Genomic DNA, 22416 nt, shown 5'->3' with positions numbered 1-22416 from the left:
AGTGAAAACCAGACTAAGCTCTTTCACCATCTGAAAACAGAAGTCACTCCTGAAGGCTTTTTTCTGATGCAACAGTGAGGAGGCAGCTGGCAGCTGCAAAAGCAGGAGCTGCAGAGGCTGTGCTCACTACCAGGTGAGGGCCATTTCCTGAGGTGAAGGTCAGGTTCTTCAGGTTTATGTTCTTCTAATGCAGCACAGCCAGCCTGGAACAAACTCAAGCTGCACACACCTCCTTCTTGGTTTCTGGGTTTATGTTTTTAACATAAATAGCCATCAAAAAAACAGAACCTTTGAATATTTAAAAATTAGGCCAGCCTCACTTCTAGACAGACACACAAACAATGTTGTCTGTGGAAAGAAGGAGGCAAATTGATCACATTCTCCTGATCTGTGTAAGATTCAAACAAGCCAAGGTGTGACTGGTTAGGCACAAACTGGAGGCATAAAAACATCTGCTGCAATCCTCTTGTTTCTCACTGGGTATGTCTGAGTCTGAAAAAGCATAGAGCTTTTCTTCACCCCCAGAAGATTTGCAATTTTTTTTGCATTTTCTGCCTGTCATTTAGTACAAAACAGAGATTACTTATTGTATCTCATGACAGGGATCTACATGAAAGCAGCTTGATCTTCAACATATGAAGTTCATTATGGTCTCAACTTACCATTGCTACTATTTTAAACTGGAAGAGAACCTAATCATCTCATTTGGCTTGCAAATATTTTCTAAATACTATACAGTCTGCTTCTAGATGGTGCAGCTGGGAGGAAACCAGTTTCCATCTGTGAGGTACTACAATATTCAATGCATTTACAGCAACAGCTCGAAGCAAATTTAAGAAATAGAGCTGCCTCAGGGAAAAACCCTCAAATAGAGCAGCTGAAACTGATGGCTGAGGATATTAATGCTCTTTACTCATGAACAACTTCCTCACAAGACAGAGACCCTTTTGATATATCCTCTCCTTTTAAAATCCATGTCTAAGAAAAAACAAGAACAGAATTACAGTTCATAAAAAAGCAACAGGCTAGATCAGATTATGAATATGAGAAAAGCTCAAGCAGGAGACAGTGGTCTTTGTGGCTGGATGCTTTAGCAATGAGGAACCTGCACCAGCTGTTCCATGCTTAATAAAGGGAGCTGTCTTACATTTTATAGTGCAAGAGATATCCTGGCACTGACAAACTCTGCTATGTGAGCTGCCTTCAGTGCCAAAACAGCACTGAAAGAAGACTCTGATTATACCAAATCCTAGCTGATCACCACCTAGAGAACAAATTTCATTCTGTGGTGGTATTTTCAGATGTTAAACTGAAAGTGCAGAATACAATCTCATATTCTTTCCTATTCTGCAGATTTGCAAGGCCAGAAAGTTAATTCAAGCTCCCTACCAGCACCTTTCATGTCTTGGTATGAAACAAGCCTAAAAATTGCAATTTGTATTCCATTGTCACCACAACCTGATTACCAAAGTTAACAATGATGTCATGGATATTTTCTTCCTCACCCAAAATTTAGCTCTTGCTAAAGTTACAGAACAGTGGCTCTTCATATCAATTCAGCTCTCTGTTCCATAGCCAGAATTCCAAGAGAAAACACCCCAAAGAAACTCTTCCTAAACTGATACAAAAGTCCCAAAAGCTACAAAACAAAGTGCCAGCTCAACAAGGCCCATAATCTTTCAGTCCAACTGAATATGGAACACAATCCTGACCGCAGATTACTGCCAGGAGTTGGAACATTACTTGCACAGACAAAGCTCTGAAAAGCTCACTTCATAAGCAATAAATCAGAAGCTTCTCCTGTTGAGTATAAGCATTACAGAAAAAAAAGGTATAAGCATTACAGAAAAAAATAGCAAAAATCCTAATAAGAATCTTGAAAATAAAGTATTACAGGATGTCAAAAAATTAAGATCAACTACACTGAAATATGGCAAAAGCAAAAGACACATTACTTCTTTTTGTCATTTATGGCCACCCATCTAATCAATCTGTCAATCAATTCTTAAAATACTCTTCTAGAAAACCTTAACACTTAGCCTTTTTATTTTCTAAGCTAGCTTGATGATAGCATCCAATTTCTTTTTAAGCAGAACCTAAACAGAGCCAGCTCATTCTGCTACAGATGAAGGTATTTTCATAAAGAACAAGTATGTTTGAGAAAGGAAAGAAGAAATTCATCCACATTCATGGTAAGCAACAGAACTGCCACAATTTGGGTAGGGGAAAAATCAGTTTCTGCACGATGTTTTTTTTTTTAATGTCAAAACCTACACCACAGTTTTAATTTAGCACACAATACTCTTACTCCCATACCCAAACCCCTGTTTGTGAAAGTACTTAAAAAACTTAGTCAAAGAAATGGAGTCAATCTAAGTGTGGGCTTCAAACACACAGTTATTTAGTGTTACTTGTCTGCAACTGCTCCCTGTAACTAGCTACCCTTAGCAGGGACAAACAGACTCAGACAGCTGAAGAACATCCTAACTTTATCCTACTAACAACTTTTGAAAAAGGAAATGTCAAATTTGAAGAACACACTTGCAGTGCAGTCAGGTATACATAAAAGGTAGATGAAACAGCAGGAATCCTTTGCTGGGGATGTGAAATGAAGGATGATGCTTGCAAGTTCCATTTTATTAAGCATTCCACAACTGTGAAGGCTTTCCAATAAAAGCATGTTACCCACCGTGATGTTTTCGAGATCAAGATGTTTGTTGTGAACAGTCTCACACAGTCTCCGAATTTTTTCCTTTATTTTATTCATGTCTTTTTCATTCAGCAGCTTGGCAGAGGAAGCATCTTGTTCCAATTCTAGAAGCCTTATCATCAGGTCTAGACTAGCTCTGTCTAAATCCATGTTCAAGCGATCTCTACTAAGGATGTACATTAGAGCTGCTGTACAAAGGGACAAATTCTTGGGTTGGGAGAGAAAGAAAAAAAAAAACAGTTAGCTTTTACTAACATTTTAGGCAGACCTTTCATTATTTTTAATAAACAAGCTGAAGATTCATAAAAGAAAATGCCTGACAGGCCCCAGTCTTAGCACTTGCATCAGCACCCACTGCTGAATGGAGATTCCTTCTAGCAAGTTACTAATGCATTCTCCTGACAAATAAAACTGAGACATAAAGCACTCAATATATTTACAAAGCCCTAATAGAAAAGCAGGGATTTCTACTTTTTAGAGACTCAATGCTGCAGACAGAGTAAGAAATAGTAACTCCAGTAACACAGTATTAGAGAAGAGACACGTGGCAGGGGAACAAAGTTAAACAGCTCAGGGTACATGGCAAGGTAGGTGAACATTCTGCTTTGAGGGGATGAACTGGTGACAGCACCAGAAAATCCAGAGATCATGGGGACACTGTCTGCAGAGAGGGAGTGCCTGGGGACATAAATTCTGATTCTGCCAAATGGGTCTGTCAGTTAATAGTTTATCCAAACTTTTCCAGCATAAACGCATTTTCTTTCCAGGTGAATTCTGCTTTTCAGAAGTAGCCAGAGTGTAAACCAGCTTCCCCCTGTCCATCCCCAACAGCCCTTAACACGTGAACGTTATTAACTTGACTGCCCATATCTTACACAGAATTGGTGTACAGGCACATCTGACTGGCTAAAGAATACTTGATTCTTCTTGAAGAAGGAATTCAATTCTACCTTCATGAGGCTCCAGAAAAGCCAAGGCAGAAGATGACTGTCAGGAAGGGACAGACAGCAGTGAAGCAAAGCCATCCAACCCTGGTGTCACACATCCATCCCACACTTGTACTGAGAGCACTGAGATCCAAGTTACAGGAAAGAGGAGAAACATTCACTGGGAACAGAGGAGTGCTGGGCACAAAACTGTCAGAAACCCCTGTCAATAACTGGAGGAGTTGAGAGCTGGAGGGTGCGTGGGGCATGTGTTCCTTCTGAGTTCAACCCTCAGGAGTCAACATGCTGCATGCATCCATCACAATTGTTTCTGCATAAGATTAATTAAACATGGAAACAAACTAATTCTGGAATATAAATGTTGTACAGCTCAACAGGAAAGAGCAGAACTCTGTGTCATAGCAGATTAACATCTTGTTCAGAGTTCAGTCAACCGCCAAAGTAATCATTATCTACTCTGTTTATTTTAGAAGTAAGTAATAATCATACCTGGTCATACTAAGCAGTATCAGCATTTCCAAGACAGGATTAGGCAGCTGACAGTCTATCAAAAGCTATGTCAAAACTCCTTCCTGTCTGAGTTAGGAAATCCTCAGGTGAATAAGGACTTCAATCTGACCAACTACCAAAGACACGTTGGAACTACTGAAGGAAGGAAGCAGGAAAGAGTTTCCAAAGGCTACCCCCAGCCTTTTATCACTACTTCAGCCTTGCCAGATGTAAGGCAGAAAGCATCTATGTGACCTGTCTGCAGAAGGTATACATTGTTCACCTTTGATTTTCAATAACTTTCTCCCATAAGCCTCGCAATTTTATTGTTTTAATCACAGAAATTGTTTACTCTTCATTTACTTGCACCTGGCTTAAACTGTACATGTCAGGTTCCTTGAAGAACTGGGCTCTTCCAGAATGGCAGTGATTAAAACAGGACACAGGAATTCACACATTCTAGAGGAACCAAAGGTTAGCTAACTATTGTTCAGCCAATGTGGGACTTGAACATCTATGAAGAACTATATTTTAATGACCAGCATTATCTAGGTGAGTTTCCTGGTTTAATAAAAAATGCTGAAGGTCCCAAGAGAGTTTCTATCAACCACAAAGTATGCAGCTGTTCACAGAGGGAAAGTGCTGGATTTATAATCTGGGCTGCCAGTAAGTCAGAGACTGTTCTTAGATCCTTACTCAGAAATGTTTTACAGATACTCCAAAGTCTGGTAAGGGCAATCACACTCACTCTAAGCATCTGTATCAAGCCCTTGCCTGTTCCAGGTTCCCTTCTTTCCAACCCAACCAGCTTTCCATTATGAAGGGAGTAATGGTTCTTTTTCCCTCTGCATCAGCTCTGCCAACACTTCCCTTCAGACTGGCCACCCAGGTTTCAAGACACTTAATGAGATCAGATCACCAAGACACGATGCAGGAGGTTTAAGGCTGCTGGGAAAGCACAAAGGCTGGACTGGCTTTGGGAAACAAGAGCCAGGTTCCTGCCACAGCACATACACAGCAGAGATTCAGGCCAGTAAGCCTCCAAATGCTGATGTGCAGCAGGAAAATATTGATGATATAAAAGTAAGGATCTCAAATGTGAATGGTGCTTACAGAATGGAACAAACCTGCCTTAGCTTCATACCCAGTGATAAGGGTTTTGGAAAGCTGGTTTCTCCTAGTCCCTATAGTCTTCATCTTGAATACAATAAATCTACATTCTACTCTGATCTTATTTTAAGTTAATTAACCACACTGCCTAAAAGCTATCTCATGCCCTACCATACACACAATTCCAAGTTTGGAATGAGGGGAAAATTGTTGTTACAACTCATATTTGATCAGTATTCTAAAAGAACAAAAAAAACCAACCAAAGAACCAAATCAATCCTTCCAAATGCCAGCCTTACAGACTGCAGTAGAAGAGTGATTTTTTTCAGGTGAGCTTCCCCCATCTCATTCTACTCCTCAACATGCATAAAACACATTTTTCCAAATAAATGCAGAGAAGAGAGAAAAAAGTACAATAAATAAAACTTGCTCTAGACATAAATTTCATGGTGTATCTAACTATGGGTTTGCACTGCATACTTCTACAGAATTCAGGAAAACATCCTAGTTTGAACATACGCTCCAGAAATGGCAGACCACTTACACCCACTCTCATCCTTGTCTTCTCTTGCTTGGTCTATTTATACTCCAGCTTGTGGGAACAGATGGTTATTTGCTAGGGTTCAGCACTACATATAATGCACTTTTAGATTTTTTTAAGTTATTCTCATGCTGAAGACATTATAAAACCACATTTCTTTGCTTGACTACTGACAGCTATAATGGAAATACAGTTTTTATTTTAAAAATTAATAATGCTTTAAAATCTTGACAGGGCAGCACTGAAGAGAGAAAGTCAATTAAAAACTTATGCTTAAACACAAGTCTACAAGAAAAATCTGGTGGAACAAGTAATTTTCATGTTGTTATTTTTGGGCAAAGCTCTGTAAGATAGATGGCATTTTGTTTTCCCTGCTGGTTCAAGAAATGCCAACTGCCAGTATGCAACTGCTACTTTATTTTCCTTATGGAAATCTTAAGAGTCCCCTGTATACTCAGTCTATTCTATTGCATTAGAACAATGAATGCAGTAGAAGTTCAGATTTGTTTCCATTAACAGCATCATTGTGGCAGTTTTCCCATCTTCAAAATACTTTAAGAAAATATTAACCAAATAACTGTGCATTTTTAGCTCAGTTCTTATTTATCTTACAGGGATTTGAGCCATGCATGCAAAGCTGAGTGTGATTTATTGTTTTTCAGTTACTTTGAACTGAGATTTATTGGAAAAATTTCTATTCATTTGGAAAAAAAGAAAAGTATCAGTGAAATAATTAGTGAATGAAAGGGTAGTATAGACAGACAGTGAACAGACATATCCAGAGATGTTAGTGTTGAAGCACATACTGTCAGTAGTTAGGGCATAGCCATTACCATTTATCAAGAGTAGTTTGATGTATCAGGAATTTCACAATACTGTAAAACCTGTACCAAGAATGTACTGTAACGATATTCAAACATTAACTATCAATTTTTTTTCTTTGACAAAAGGGAGCATTTCATCAAATCTACTGAAAATAGTGAATATAATCAATGTTTTTTGTTACTGCAGACTAATAATAGCATGCAATTTCCTTTTCAACTGCATGTGCTAGTTCTTTTGAAAATGAAGGAATAATGGTAACTGTTAAAAGACAGCCAAAAATACCCAAGCAAGCTTGTACATTTTCCAGGGAACTGTAGCTGTCCTCTGCTGATCTCCTGCAACTCAGTGGTGGCAACTGTCCTAAATAGAGTGACTGTACTTCATTTATTTCTAGTATCACTTGGCACTGTTTTGACAGCTCACAAAATAATGAACTCATTGAACCTGGTGCCTATGTTTCACAATTAGCCATTGCTAATTTTTGAGGGAGATGGAAAATAAGCTATTATTCTAAAACAGTTACTTAAACTACAGCTTTTTTCCCCCCACCCACAGTAAGATGTCAAATACCATCTCTGAAATGTCTATTTCTGGGGGTGCAAAGCTGCATTCTGCATTGTATGCCATTCTTCTTAGAGCTATTACAGAAAATTATAAACCTGACTGATATACATAGCTACTACCCATTTCAAGTAAAATCTCATCTTTCCAGCTTTTGTAAAAATATCTCAAGGGATACCCCACAGAGGGAACATCGATAAGAAGGAAAACCAAACTGCTTCAGTTTAACTCTCAGGTCATGTTACCATAAATAGATGAAACTCACCTTTCCTAGAATCCAACAGAACATTATATATGCTCAGGGAATCCTAAAACTGCAATTACAGCAGTGCTCAAGGAGACAAGCACAAGACATGAAAAAATCCCTACAACAGCTACAGAAGAGGCAGCAACTCTCATACAAGCAAGTCTGGAGATGAGCACTAAGAGCCACCTCTAAATATAAGGAGGAAGGATTCCTTTCAAATGTATTTGAAAGAATTTAAAATACGACAGTAAACTCTGTAAAAGCTTAAGAGAATAAGTAAAATAGCAATCCAAAGAACAGTCCATTTTTACAAAATCACTATTTTTTAAAAAGAAGAATTTCCAAACCCAGAAGCACATGAACAGTGGAATAAGGAATTTGTCAGTGAACACAGGTGCTCTAATTTTTTATGCCACTAATGAGTCCTCCCTAAAATGGAGCCACTGATCCCAGAGGCACCATTAGACAGACTATACTGTATCTATAAATATATATACATATGTACACAATATACTGGATGCTTGACCTTGAACAAAATCCCCAGCCAGCAGAACAGGTGTCACCCAACTTCAATGAAATGCACAATGGATCCATACCTGATGGTGCTGGGAATCATCCAGTGTTTTGAACACCATGGCTACCATCCCGTGTGCCCTCAGATGCATTCGGAAGCTGGGCATGGCACACTTGGTCGCCAAGCTGATTACACTGCAGAGAATTCACTGGGTTAGAACCACTGAAATGAACACACTTAACAAGAACAGCAGATAAACAAGTCTTCAACACAAGACTGACCACGTGCCTCAGACCTTGGCAAACGGTTGGAATGTTTCTTCTAGAATTTGTCTAAGGCAGGTTTGCAATTGGTGAACAGTGACTGGTGAGCAGTGTTTTATTCAAGTTGCTTATCAGCACCAAACTATGTCTGCTTTAGATTAAGCTTGGCTAATATCAGGATTTTAAAGGGCAGCCTTAATTTGCTTCTTAAAAAAAAAAGCTGAAAATTTCCAATAGTTTAATTGAAAGTAAAATGCCATGGATTTAAGCATGAAGCTCTGATTTAGAGACATGGGAGAGCTCATTATGGACCAAGACATTATGAGAAATGGTAAATGTGAGCTTCCATGGCTATCTAATGCTTATCTAATTAACTGACTAGTCTCACTTATGCCTCCATAAAACTTCTTTTTATATTTATTGCTGCATTTATAATTGATGGAAACACTATAGATTCCAGAAAAGATCTGACAAATGAATCAATCACTGACCAGCTTAACAGTTTTTTTAAAAATGGCATTTTTCCCCAAGCTTTCTCAGTAAGCTGCCTGCCATTTCTAGCACATTGCAACATAACAACTGCTAAAAATACATTGCTTTTAAATGTGCACTATTGTGGGAGTGATTCTGCAATCAAGTCTTCCATGACTACTGAGGAACCTGCCTCTAAGAAATTCACACAGTAAGGTGTTTAAAAGAACAAGGGGTCTTTCTGCCTCCAACCACAACAGCACCAGTTAGAGCTTACCAACCTGTTTGAGTCTTTTAGGTCTACTCCTATCCTTACACATTGATTTCCTTTGCAAAAACACTTTTCTTTTAATGTGTTAACTGAAAGAAAAGATTTTTTTGTTGTGCTTATGTAAGTTACATTCCATTATATAAATTTGTGAAGAATTAGTTAAAAATCTAATTAATTTTGCCACATGAGCAGATAAGGAGCACTCGTATGAAAACTATTCCTAAACTGTCATTATAGTATTAATTTATTCTTATCATAGTGTTTAAACAAACTGGTGATAGAGTGCTCATTCTTATATCCAGCAACAATATTAATTGCTAATTTCTGAGGAACAAATAAATTTTAAAGTAGCTCTCTTAGAGGCATAGAAAGCTTCTTCTCAGCCACAGTCAAATCACAAAGCACTGCCATCACCTCTCTCTATGAATTCAAGCTTTTCTTTCTCTACTATTTTAGTTTAACTGAAGAGAAAGGAAAATTTAGGTATATAAAAATATTATTGCATGGTTATTTTATTTAACATTATTACAATTACTTTCATGTCCAGGCAATTGACACCGGTATAAAGCCACAAACTTTTTCAAAGTAAGGTTAACATTTTTGATGCCAACTTCACAATAATGTGTAATTTGAATATGAAGAGTAGTCCAAGACCAGTTAAGGAACCTCCCAATTAATGTTGAGGCCTCAGTCCTTTTAGTGGGTGTCAGTGATGTTATTTCTCAATAGAAGATAAAGAACAGACAGCTGAAGTTGAACAGCATCTCACTACTACCGCAGTTCTAGATTTTCATCAAACTCTGCAGTCTTAGGGATTTTATTTTAGAACTGAATTTGCATTAAAAACAGAACAGACATCACACACAAGATGTACTACATGAACAAGTTATCAGAAGGTATTTTTTTAATTTACAGCAAGGATAAACAAGTGTGTCAAAGATGTCTCTTACTGCACAATTTACCATTTCATCTTCACAGCCATACTGTTTATGATTATTCAAAATATACAATCTTAATTATTATGTTCAAATTTTACTCTTCATGGCAGAAGTGCCAGGTAAATGTCCATGACATTTTAAAGCATGATCACTTCTCTGGTGCATATTTAATTCAGTATCTCTTTCAAATACAGGTTCCATGTTTTGTATTAGATGTCTTACCTAAGGCAACGTGTGTTTAGGGGCTGATTGCTCTTCAATCCACTTAGCAAGTACTCAATATCATCTGTGAACTCTTGATTTTCACCAAATTCCACTACATCATTGAAGTGCTTTACATGCTGAACAACAGTGTATAACTGGAAAAGACAAATATTTTGACCTAGGTAAGTTGCTCTTGGGATTGATAATAATCTTAACAAGTACAGTTTAAAAATCTATTCAGTTTTAAGTGCAAGGAAACATTAAGATGTTAATAAAGGCCATTCAAAATATCATTTTTAATAGGAAAGCCAAGTTGTGTTTTGACACTGTTCCTTCAGTAGTTAGGATTACTAGTAATTCTTTATCTTAAAAATTTGTTAAGAATACTTACTTCTTTGTCTTCTTTCCTACATTTCAATGCAGTTACTATCTCTTGATAGGGCTGAGTAGGTATTGTCACAGTTTTTATCACTTTGGGAGGTGGTGCAGGAGCCTTAAAAACTCCATCATCTTTATGAATTGCCTCCTTTGAAGATAGCCTTACCTATTAATAAGAAAGTGCTAAAATGGGCAGATGTTTTGAGCATGAAAACATACACTAAATACATCAGGAAACAGTACAGGTGTGCAATTGTCAAACTCACATTTTGGGACTATTTAGTCCTTGCCTTGCACTACCAAGATGTACGTACCTAAGCTGTGTGACAATGTGTCTACTCTTAAATACAAAAAAAAACCCAAAAAAAACCAAAAACATTTCCAAGTATCAGGAAAGCTCCAGTGGAATTCTGAAACTAAAACCAGTGGAAGAATAAAATGCCCTTTATATTGGTTCCTTAAGCTTCAGGGTAAGTAAACCAAGGAAATTCAGTGTTTATTTGCTGCTCTTTGAAGTCTCTCACCCCTGTGCACTGGAATGCCCAGGCTGGTTGCACTATGAAGCCCCGAGGAAGCAGCTGGCTCTGGATGGGAGCAGAGCCCTGAGCCAGCCCAGCCTGGCCTGCAGAGCTCTGTGCCAGCTGCTCTGGCCCTGCCTGCCAGAGGACACTGCACTGCTGTCCAACCCTCCAGCCTCACACTGCAAACTCCACCTGGCCTGGAGCAGGAGCTACCAATACCCACTGTGTAGCAGCACAACAACAGCCACACAGAGCCTTGAGAGGCCTCAAACCAGGTGGAGCACACTCTCAGTATTCTCTTATTTGTGCTGTTAAATATTTTAGGAGCATATCATGGCATAAAATACAGCAGAACCTGTTCTACAGGGAGGAGAGAACTTGATGTTAGGTCTAGAATAACTACTGACAGGTTTCCAGACAACTCCAGCAGGTACTACAGGTTTCTCCTCAATATCTTGGCTGTATTAGTTTGAGACTACTTACAAGCTGAAGCGCAGCTTATCTTCAGATTACTTCTTTGGCACAAAATCTAATACGAAGACAAACTACAGCAAACAAGGCATATGGAAAAAGACCTCCAAATGCCAAATTCTAAATGTACAAGTGCCAATTCCAATGGGCATTTACTCACCCTCAATCTCTCAGTAACATCATGTACTTAGCTTCCTTACACAGAAAAATGAGAATAGTTTAAACGTGTGGCTGAAAAAATAGAATTAACATGCAGGCATAGAAGATGCATGAGCTGTTACTCCAGGGGAGAGCTGGAGAGAAAGCTCTCTGGTGCACTGTACATTGACAGACAAAATTAAAATAAAAGCCAAAAGAAGTTGCTATATTACTGAAGTATTCTTTACATTCTTCCTCTATCAGGGTGGCATTTCAGTATTCACTCACTTAGGCACCAGTGGCAAAATGGTAAATAAACCACCCTGAAAAACCGGTTTAGAGCACATACTGGAGCACTGATCTTATCAGTCTGTGAAAACAGGAGAGCCACTGAAGGATCTCATCCAAGTCTTGGTTAATGGCTGCCCCTTCAAAGCAAACTCCAAGGGCACTTGGAGAGGCCCTAAGAGAGTACTTGGCATCAGCAGTTTGCATGCTGGGAGTTTCTCACCATAAACCTGAGACAGACTTCTCCCAACCTTCAGGTGAGAAATTTCTACAGAAATTAAAGAGGCAGGATCATACGTGCAGGAACTACCACTGAACATTTGGCTCAAGGCTCATTTACCTTATCACTTTGAAGTATTACACACATGTAAATCGCGGTTAAAAACCATGTCTGCAGTAACTTCAGATGTACATCATAACATGAGCAGCACATAGAAATTCCCCTCAGTGGTTTGTTCAGCCAAACCTCTACCACATTCCTGAATTAATATTCTGACGGTTCCAGATACAAAGTGGAAGTCTGACAGAAGACAAAAGTGACTGTCTGAATGAATGCAACAGACATTTCCCTAGCTTGAAAAAGCCATGTCCAAAGTCTGTCTGACAAGACTCACACAAAATCTGCCTTTAAGTCAGCTAGCAGAGGACTTCACAAAAAACAGCACCAAGAGATTCAGCAAGCAACAAATCCTTCACTTCAAAGGTACATAATTTAAATTGAGAAAGGGGTTTAGTAAAAACCCAGGGCTGAAATTTCTGCTCTCTCCTCAGATTCTAGTGGAAATGGCTGTTTTCAACTCAGTTATCTGCATTTTCCAGGCAGTGCAGTTAACAATCCAAAGAAGGCTGTTCAGAATACTGTGAGGAGGCAACCAGAAACAACCACAAATCAAAGAGGAAGAAGTACCGGAACACCAGAAACAGGGGTAGAAATAAAAAAAAAAAAGAAGAAAAAAACCAAAACAAAACAAAAACCAACCAAACAAAAAAACCCAAACCAACAAATAAACAAAATCAAAAGAAAGAAAGAAACAAAAAATAAACAACTACAAACTTATGACAACAACAAAAGCTGAAGACCTATCATTGCAAAAATATCTACTTTCTTATTTTCTGTTCTCAGGCCAGTACTATCAGCAAGGCACCAAATGAAATTACATTTATTGACAATGTACAGTGCTCTCTTAGAATAATCAGTAACAATTTCTGCAATATAAGCTGAAGACCCTGGATTCTCAGAGTCTCAAATGAGTTGAAAAACAATTACTTTGAGTCTCAAAACAACCACTTACTTTTGGACAAACAACTTCAAGAGCTGTTTTCACCCCCGGTGTATTTTTGATTTCCAAAATGTTGGTATTAGCATTTCTGACTGTACACAGAAAATGGTGTTTGTTTCATAGTATCTAAAGACTCAAGACAGCCATCAGCACTACTCCATTAGAAAGGAAAGATAAATGACAAGGCTCTTCTTAAGTTTTTTCTTTTTCATCAGCAATTTGCTGACTTCTGTGTTCATAAGTAAATTAATCCTGGGAGTTCTCTCAGAAAACAGAATGGAGTCCATTGTTAGAAAGTTCAACTTCAGCATTGGGGAACATAACTTGAAGTATTTTTTTGTAACTATATTGAAGCTATATGAAAGATCCTATTCTACAGTACTTCCACTAACCATTTCCTTTCTATCAAATTCCAATGGCTCACATCACAAAGTGGACCTCATTCTGAATTACTGTGACATTACCAGATAGCAAGAACTTGGGTTTAAAGAAAAAAAAAAAAAAAGTAAAAAAAAAATCAGTGAATCTGGAAAGGAGAAAAAAACCAACAGTCTACTTACTGGGACACTGGGAGTTTTCAAAGCTGGTGGTGCTGGCAGAGCCTCTGATTCTGGCTGGTTCCAGTGTCTAGCATTATACACTGCTTTTGTGGGAGACTAAAAGATAAAAATACAAGTTATTTCTTAAGTAAATTACCAGTAGTCACTATACACTTCAAAATTACTGTAGCAATACTGTAGCCAAACAAAGAAAACAAGCTTTATTTTCCCTGCTGAATTCCCAGCAGCACAAGTTCTCAATATCACATATACTGGAAAATCAGAGGGACTTTGAAGCCTCTGATGGCCTTAAAAGACATATGGACCCACTCAAATGGCAAAAGACATGATATGTATGATATGTGCAGCCTTCCTATAGACAAAGACTGACAGCTCAGGGAAAAAAACATGTTAGCAAACACCACGACAGTAGAAATATGACTGGTTTAGAAACAAAAACGCAGAACTCATATAGACTTTGATGCTAGGAGGAAGATAAACACTCAAACAAAATGCCTTTATCTATATTAATAAATTAAGAAGTCTTTTTTTAGTCTTGCTCAAAAATGTGTCAAGGCAAATCAAAATGCATCAAAATTTACTGTCCTTGAATTTTTGGGAAACATAACATACTCTTTAGAGGAAGCAAAGACAGAATTCTATTTCTAGCTTTCACATTTACCAACCTACTTGCACAATATTGTTCTAGACTAATACAGCATTACAATTTTCACCATTTCCCACCATGCCATGCACCAAGTAAACTGAGTAAGTACCTGCTTCCTCACAGCAGTTACACAGCATTTCAAATGTGAAAAAAAGAATTTCAAATAAGCATTTTCTGTCAAAATATGATGTATTAACTATTTAACCAAAATACAGTTCAAGCCCAGAGGGGCTACATGTGGCAAGCCTTAGGAGCAGCCAGGGACTGAGCACCGCTCCACACAGTGCAACAAGGTTTTAGCATGCCAAAAGCTAGAAAGGCAATTCCCTAAGTCAAGGGTTTCTGTATTACTGCAGAGCAAAACCCTACTGTGCTGTATCCTTCCATTCTTCACAAGGCAAAGCCCTACTGAACAAAATATCAAGGAATATTAGCAGGATCAAAGCCTCAGCTACAGGTTTTCAGAGCCCCAAAGCACTAAACTATTCCATCTCCAGACAAGAGAAAAGCCTCCTTCCCCCCTTGAGTGCGCTTTTGTGTGGTCACGAGAAACTTGGGTTGTTATATGATGTTCCTAAAGCAGTGCTCATGTACCATTCATCAACATCTATACAGTGGTTATTATCTTAAGTTTTATCAGTTTTGCAAGGAAGCTCTTTCAGACAGTATCTGGTTCAGCTCAAAAATTTTAACTGAGAAACCAGTTTCATGTTCAGGATACTGCAGTTACAAGAGGACATCTGGGCCCACAAATAGGAATAAAGTGTCATTTGGATCCCTATTTGAAAAAAAGGTTAGAAAATGGTCCAGATGTTAATTCTCTTTTCTCCTATACCTTTCCAAGCAGCAAATATTGACCCGGAATCTGACTCAGGGTCTGCAATGAACAAAGGGCAATATACAAACAAAGATTTTGATTTTTTTTTTTTTTTAAATCAAGAAAGATGCAAGTTTCACAAATATCTGCAATGGAAGAGAACCACTGAGTGTTCCTGTTTCTTGAATTGCTCACAATCACTTCACTCTTCATTTTAGTGCAAATTTAAGACTGGCAAGAGAGGATAATTCAAAGTAACACACTCTGCTAAGTAACACACATGGTACAGCATTTTATAGAATCAGACTGGTTTGGGGTGAAATTCTCTGCCTGTGCCTCACCTGTGTGCTCCTTTTCCTTCAGGCCTTGTGCTCCACCAGGAGCCAAACACAGCCTCTGGCAGGCACATGGTGAGCAGAGCCAGGCTGGGTTTGAGCCTGTCCTGGCAAGGCAGCAGCTGGGCCGGTCCCTTGCTGACCACACCACAGAAGCACCCACAGTCTCCTTGGCTTTTCCAAATCCAGCACCTCTGCTGTGCACACACACACAGGGCAAGGAGGCCCAGCCCACAGGAAGCACATTCAGTGCTTGGGAGTTACAACAAAGTACACAAGCAGCTGTGGCAGTGCAACCAGAAGGGCCACACAGCATTAGTGTGTCTTCCTCAGCAGAGAGCAACAGCTGATGCGTAGGAAAGGGTTCAGCAGGGCAAACAGATAAAAGCAAATTCCTTCTAAATACCCAGGGCTCACAGGCTTCCAAAGATGGTATGCTTTTTGTTTAACAGTCAAAAATGGGCTTTTCTTCTCCCATCTCCCTTAATTCCGTACTAAATCAAAAGCCAGGGCATCCCAAAGTGTTTTGTGACACGGCAGTTTACAACTTAACCATTACTAGTGCAATAGAGGAAAAAGGCTACATTTTACATAAGAAAACAAGCAATGCCACCAATAAATGCTTGTTCTAAGAAACGAGGACATCTGCATTTAATAGCTCTCTTGTAACACTGCCTGAAGTGCAGCTGGAATTAGTAACCCTTAAAATCTCAAACACCTACGGAAGGTTAGTTTTGGTGACCATTCCTTGTAGGATCTTCCACTTCAAATCAGAAAAGATCTCAACAAGTGATTGGCCTGTGATTCCATACCTTCCCAGCAGTATTTCCTTAGACACCCTGCCACTTGCTGTCTGGTCACTCTCACACTGCCTGCAGGCAGCTGGTCCACCTGCAAAAATCCAACACCACTTTCCAAAGACATATGTTCTAATCAGCTCTAGCACATTGGGCAGAGACTTTGGAGCCTCTCTTAAAACTCAGCTGGACTTCAACATAGCAAATACATCCCTCCTTTCCAACTAAACCTCTTAAAGCAACCTTCCCATTTTCCCTTGCAGCATAGAGTTAGGATCAATTTCCAGATCAAGTGCAAAGAAACTGCACCAATACGGATCAAGCAGCGAGCACTGTGTGGACATGTTTTGGATTGCTGTGACAGAACTGAAGCCAGGAAAAGTATCAAAGATCAAATGAATGCTAGTGAAGAAAGACTTTTCAGAAGGGCTTGATCACAAAAGCAAAGAGTTTGGTTTGTTTGGTTTTGGGGTGTTTTTTTAAAAGGTAACTCAAATGCTAGTGATAACAAGCTTCCCTGAACAAGCAACACTGATATTTAAGCAGCAATAATTTAAGAAACTTTCCCTTAAAGACAAGAAAACCTTGCAATTATTCAAATAACACAGACTTTTCTTTAATAATTCCTTCTCTCCAAACTAACTTGGAATAGATGCAAATGGAAGTACATCATTCCTTTGAATTCTGTGTTCTTAAGGCAAATAAGTTCTGCAATATTAATCAGCTCTAAGAGCTTCTGCTGAATAGCAGAGTTTCCTTTTTCCGTACATCTAGAACTGACAGCTGCTCACACAGAGACACATGTCTGAAAGACTGCAAATATTCCAGGGTGGGCATAAGGCATATGGTACTGTGGGACTCTGCATGTGGTTCTGGGGGGTGAGTGCAGATACAAAACCAGGACTAATGCCAAGGATTTTACAAAATGCACCGAGCTGTCTCTTTTATAAGAACACCTCCAAATGGCATTATCTATGGGTCATGCTTAACCTCCCATTCCTGAAAGCCTCAAAGCTGAAATTTTCAAGAGCTGGCACTATGCACACACTGATGCAGCACTGTCTGCCATTCACAGATGTCAGAATTGCAGAAAAAAAGAGCCAGGGACATGAGTCACACAGAAAATACTAGCAAACCAAGGAAGAGCATCTATTTGCAGTCAAGAACGCTTTCCAAGGTAGAAGACAATGGCAAAAAAAAACCTCAAGAACATTTTCAGCAGATATCCTGATAAATGAATTATTTATATCTGAAATGCATTCAGTAACACTGTATGCCAGATGCTTGTCAAAACTACAAGTTCCAAAAACAACCCCAATAAGCAAAATATATGAGTTACTACTCAGTATTCATCATCTTTAAGAGTACTATCCTGTCCTGCATGTGTCACTTTGAACAGGAAAAGGTAACAAGCATGTTATGCAGCACAGAAATATTCATAATGGACTGTATCTTTTGAAAAGGGAAAGGAATGAACATCACTCAGCAATAAAAAAGAAATCACACCTCAAAACAGGAAGATGGAATATCACTTCAGCACAAGCTGAGCCATGTTAGAGAACAGAAAAAAAAAAAGTTAATTTGGACTTCAGAGAAGACAACAGTTTCCAGCAGCAGTTTAAAACCCGCACCAAGCTGATTTTGTAGTGTTCAAAATCTGAACTGCATCTCCATTACTTGGATCATCTCCATTACTTGGATCAAAGTAGCAGATTAGTGCCAAAAAACCACTGCCATGGATAACTTAATTGTGAGGTGTTACTCCATTTAAACACAAAACACATTATGCACACATGTAGCCAGACAACTACAAGCTGTTAGGCAAAGTTTAAGACAACACAAGGAGCAAGGGAAAAATGTCACTGAAGCTTTTTTTGCATCAAACTTCTGAAGATCTGCAAAATCCTTTTTCTTCCTTAAAGCTAAGGAGGAGGCCCACAGGGCACAGCAAGATGATGGCTCTGACACCCAAGTGAAGGATGAAAACAGAACTTAAGAAACAGGACAATCTAATAAATGAGATTCATTAACAGAAGTAGCCAATGATGTTCTGTATGCTGCTTATGCTGAGCATATTCAAAGGTCAGCTCAGAAGCAGAAGCCATATGATTATGGTCACTATTTTGGCCTGAAACCTTCAATAAGTCTAATTAAAAGGGACAGGGTACAATAGTTTAGATGTATCACCACAATACGGGAAATAAAACGCTTTGCTCAAGAGAAAAGAAAAACCTACAGTTCAAGGAACACCCTGGCACGAGCACTTCCCAGCACAAACTGCTCACACAATTCTCCTGCTCTCTTGGTTGTGAAAGGCACAAAGAAGCAGGCCAACAGAGACACACATCCCCCTCCCCTCCTCCTGTAAATCCTAATCTACCCAAAGTGTATCAATCTACCAAGAGGAAAGCCTTACAAAATAGTGACTGCAATGAAGTTCCAGAGGTGTGCATACACCCCCAAAAACATTTCCATTTGGATCAGTAAAAAATGCTGCTCAAATGAATCTCACAGATGTGCTCAGTTCCAGCTCTGGGGTTTGCATCACTGAGCCTGAGGATGCTGACCTGACTACTTCCCAATGCCATCAGACATCAGCTGCACCCCCAGAGAGCACCCACCTCATGCCACCTGATACCAGGCACTGCCTACATCAGCTCAAAACAAAGCCAATTCAAATAAAAGCTTTGAAATGGGTCTAACAAGGACACTGGGCCCTCAACACCACTGACTGTCCCCTCAGGACGTGCTTGCATCTCATGGTGCAATTATTGGATGCACATCAAGTCTCAGACAGAGCTGAGTGAACTAGCCATGCTCATACAGTACACAGGAGCTGTGAAGATAGTTTTGCATATTCATCTGCATATAAATCAAGCTCCCACTAGCAAATGAAACTGGTGCATCTTAAATCCTTTGAGAACTTTTCCCATTTTAGAACTTCCTACAGGAGATCTTGTGCAATGTAACATTTATCCGACACAGCTATCTTGCACTGCCAATTTACTAAAACATTAAGTTAATTAGTGGAACTACAAAACTGATGTGTGTGGTTTTTTGCAGGGAATATGAGGATGCAAGAGAGAATCTAGTTTGAAAAGTACTTTAATCAATCTTTGCTTCTAGCCTTAGAGCTAATACCAGTAGGAACTGGAAGGATAAAATGCCACGTTTCCACCGTGACATTAAACATTTTCCATTCAACTTGATTTTTCTACTTCCTGAAAAGCCTAAGTATGCACAGGGGGAGAAGGATTTCCATGCTTATTTTTCATTTGTTCCTCTCGCCTCTATGAGGACTTAGCATGTTATGTTCACTTTGCATGTCTACCCTTCTCAGACAAAGCTGCTAATATTTCTGATGACACCAGCTAGAAAAGAGGCATTTCCAAAAATGCTGCTCCCACAGTTCTACGCAGCAGCTGCGTATGGAGAACGCTTGAGGAAGAACTTGTACCAGGTGGAAGGATCCCAGCTTAGCATCTACCAGAACACCCTCTTCACCATGGTTTAATATGAAGGAGTGAGAAGAAAATTTTTATCAGCATCAAATGATTATCTTCAAGTGAGGAGACTAAATCCTGACATTTGCTTTCAGTCCAAGATGGCTTTGAGGTGCTAAATCCCAACTCAATTCAGTAAAATTACAGCAGCTGCCTCACTATTCAATTTAGGTGACTAATCTAAAAACCTGCCAGTCCTGACTAGTATCCTGCTTACTAGCTTACACATTAAGAATTGGTTTTGGTCCATTTACATTAATACTAATTAAAAAGTCCCTAAATGGTAAGCACTTGGAAGCCAGTATTAAATAAATATGCTTACAGAAGAATTTGGTTTTGCAACTGTTACGTGAAATAATAGTGTCAATATGAGGTTTTGGTTTCTAACAAATCAGCTATTGAACAGATTTATTCTCACCTTTTATAATATTTTTAAAATTTATTTTTATTCCAGCAATATATCAAAATTCCTTACAATAGACAAGCTGATTATAACTGGCTGGCACTTTACAAAAGCTCATCTCTTGTTTATCATTCCAACAACATGTATTTGGACAAAAAAATCCCCACAAAAAACACTTCAGTTCAGGACTGGGGAGCCAATCTGCCAGAAGCACCAACCAGCAAATGAAAGGAATGCACTGCAGAAGCAGCAACAGGCAGTCCCAGGTTGTCAGCTCTGCCCAGCACTGTTGGTCAGCCTGCTGACAGACAGACTGGGCCTAGCACTGAGTAAGAGGTCACAGAATATTTAAATTGCCCAAATTCAGCTTGACTCCTCAGTGTAGTCAAAAAAGCTTATGCCAACTAATAATCTTTCCTCTTAAATACAAGCAATTTCAACTTGCTCAATTAAGAGGCAAAGACCAGCTCAATGTGCATAGTTGCCAGCAACTTATTATCACTGAAAAAAAATGCTTTATTACAAGTGTTCATCCTTAGGGTAGGACACACTTTAACTAAAGGTTATGCAAGATGAAGACAAGCAGTTCTTTTTAAAATAAGCCCTGGCCAGTCTACTCTGATCCTACCATCATATGTATAGAAAGGGCTATGATAGATAGCAAAACTTTTGAATTATGATTCCTCTGCTGCTTTTTCAGAACTATTTATTTGAAATAAGCTATGGAAAAGTAATTAAGCGAAATCACATAGGTTTGTGCACTTAAGACAGACTAACATTCACATACTCTAAAACTTAAAAAAGAAAGAACAAAGAAAAATCTTTAAAAATCTGATTTGGGGAAATGCTGATTCGTTTGCAGGCCAGCAAAAAGAAACGTTACTCGCAGGATGCCTTTGATAAACATCTGCTGCACAGTACAACACAAGCTAAGTGGAAAACTACAGACCACAGTGCAGCCTAGTTTCTGTCCCCTCCCACACACACGTCATTGTCACATTAGCCCTAAGATTACGCAGCCAGCCCAGAGCGGGCACGGGTTCGTACTTCTCCAATTTCAAAATACTTTCAAAGACGAGGTATAAGCTTTTCATTTTGAACTTCTAGTTTACTTAGACCCAGCATTTGTTTCTATCTGGTATTTATAGCTCCTTCCAGTCAGCATGAAACCAGTGGAGAAAGCTCCCATAAAACTGTAAAAGATCTCTTATACCCTTAAAATATGTATTACAACAAATGCTAGCAGAAATAAAGGCTCACACCTAAGGTTTTTTTCAGGTATTGACAGTTTCTGACAGTGCCTAACCTTGTAACAGGAGTATTTTATTTTCCATTATGAAATTGACCTCCTCATGGAAAAGAAACCTGCCTATAGGATCAGAAAGATGCATTTCAATAATGAACTAAGGACTAGTTGCAGATCAGACTGAAATCACACAGCAGAAAAAAAGAATATTTCTTCCTGGTTCAGCACTTGGTAACTGGAAATAAGTGCTCTTTACACAGTATTGATTTAACATGTCCTTCCAACTTACCTGTCCAAAGACCACACTTGGAAATCTTGCACACATTTCTGTACTTTGTTGGTCACAGAAGTTATTCCTAAAACTTGACTAAAATATGAAAAGCAGTAGTTACAGGCTTATGACTGGCTTAAGTTTTTCTCTTGGATACAAGTTCAGCAGCAGTCTGTTGGCTAAGCCATGTCTGAATTCAGCAATGCCTTCATTCACATATTCAACACTTCTGTCATGACTAACCCCACTAACATCACTTGATCAAAGTGCTGCACGGAATCCTGCTAATGCTGCTGTGTTTAGTGAGCATTTCTCAGTTGCAGTGTTGACTTAACCAGGTTAAGAGGACTTAATCTCTCCTCTTGGGTCCTCTCAACTGAGTAGATAGAATAGTTTTGTTTCCCAGTGAACTGGACTAAGATTTATGTTAAATGTTTCCTTTTTAGTGAGTAATTTTTATAGTAACACACAACGTTGGGAAACTGAAGGCACAGGGAAAGAGGAGGGAGCTGGTCAAGCAAAGGGAGAACAAAAGCAGCATAACCATGTGCTTCTGTGAGTATTTTTTGCCTCCTTCAGTCCTTACAGTAGATGGGGCTTTGTTGGGATTGGGACTGTGTTTTTTTTTTTTGTAAATCCAAGAAGATCTCAGCTTTTCCTGGCAAATGCAG

The 22416-nt window shown here is 38.9% G+C and overlaps 1 protein-coding gene across 4 annotated transcripts in view; it reads right to left on the bottom strand.

Moving 5' to 3' along the window:
• WAPL (WAPL cohesin release factor) overlaps positions 1–22416 on the bottom strand; it is a 134700-nt gene that overhangs the window by 13286 nt on the left and 98998 nt on the right. For 3 of the 4 annotated variants that reach the window (XM_066554184.1, XM_066554185.1, XM_066554186.1), the window contains 5 exons: positions 13728–13823; positions 10483–10635; positions 10110–10246; positions 8027–8138; positions 2690–2917 (listed from right to left, as the gene is read on the bottom strand). In XM_066554184.1, coding sequence (XP_066410281.1) covers positions 2690–2917; positions 8027–8138; positions 10110–10246; positions 10483–10635; positions 13728–13823 — 726 coding nt within the window. The remainder of the gene's footprint in view (positions 1–2689; positions 2918–8026; positions 8139–10109; positions 10247–10482; positions 10636–13727; positions 13824–22416) is intronic. The other variant, XM_066554187.1, reaches the window with a different exon arrangement.

This window comes from Molothrus aeneus, chromosome 8, assembly GCF_037042795.1.
Source record: "Molothrus aeneus isolate 106 chromosome 8, BPBGC_Maene_1.0, whole genome shotgun sequence".
NCBI lineage: Eukaryota > Metazoa > Chordata > Aves > Passeriformes > Icteridae > Molothrus > Molothrus aeneus.
This window is presented reverse-complemented; position numbering and strand designations above follow the sequence as displayed.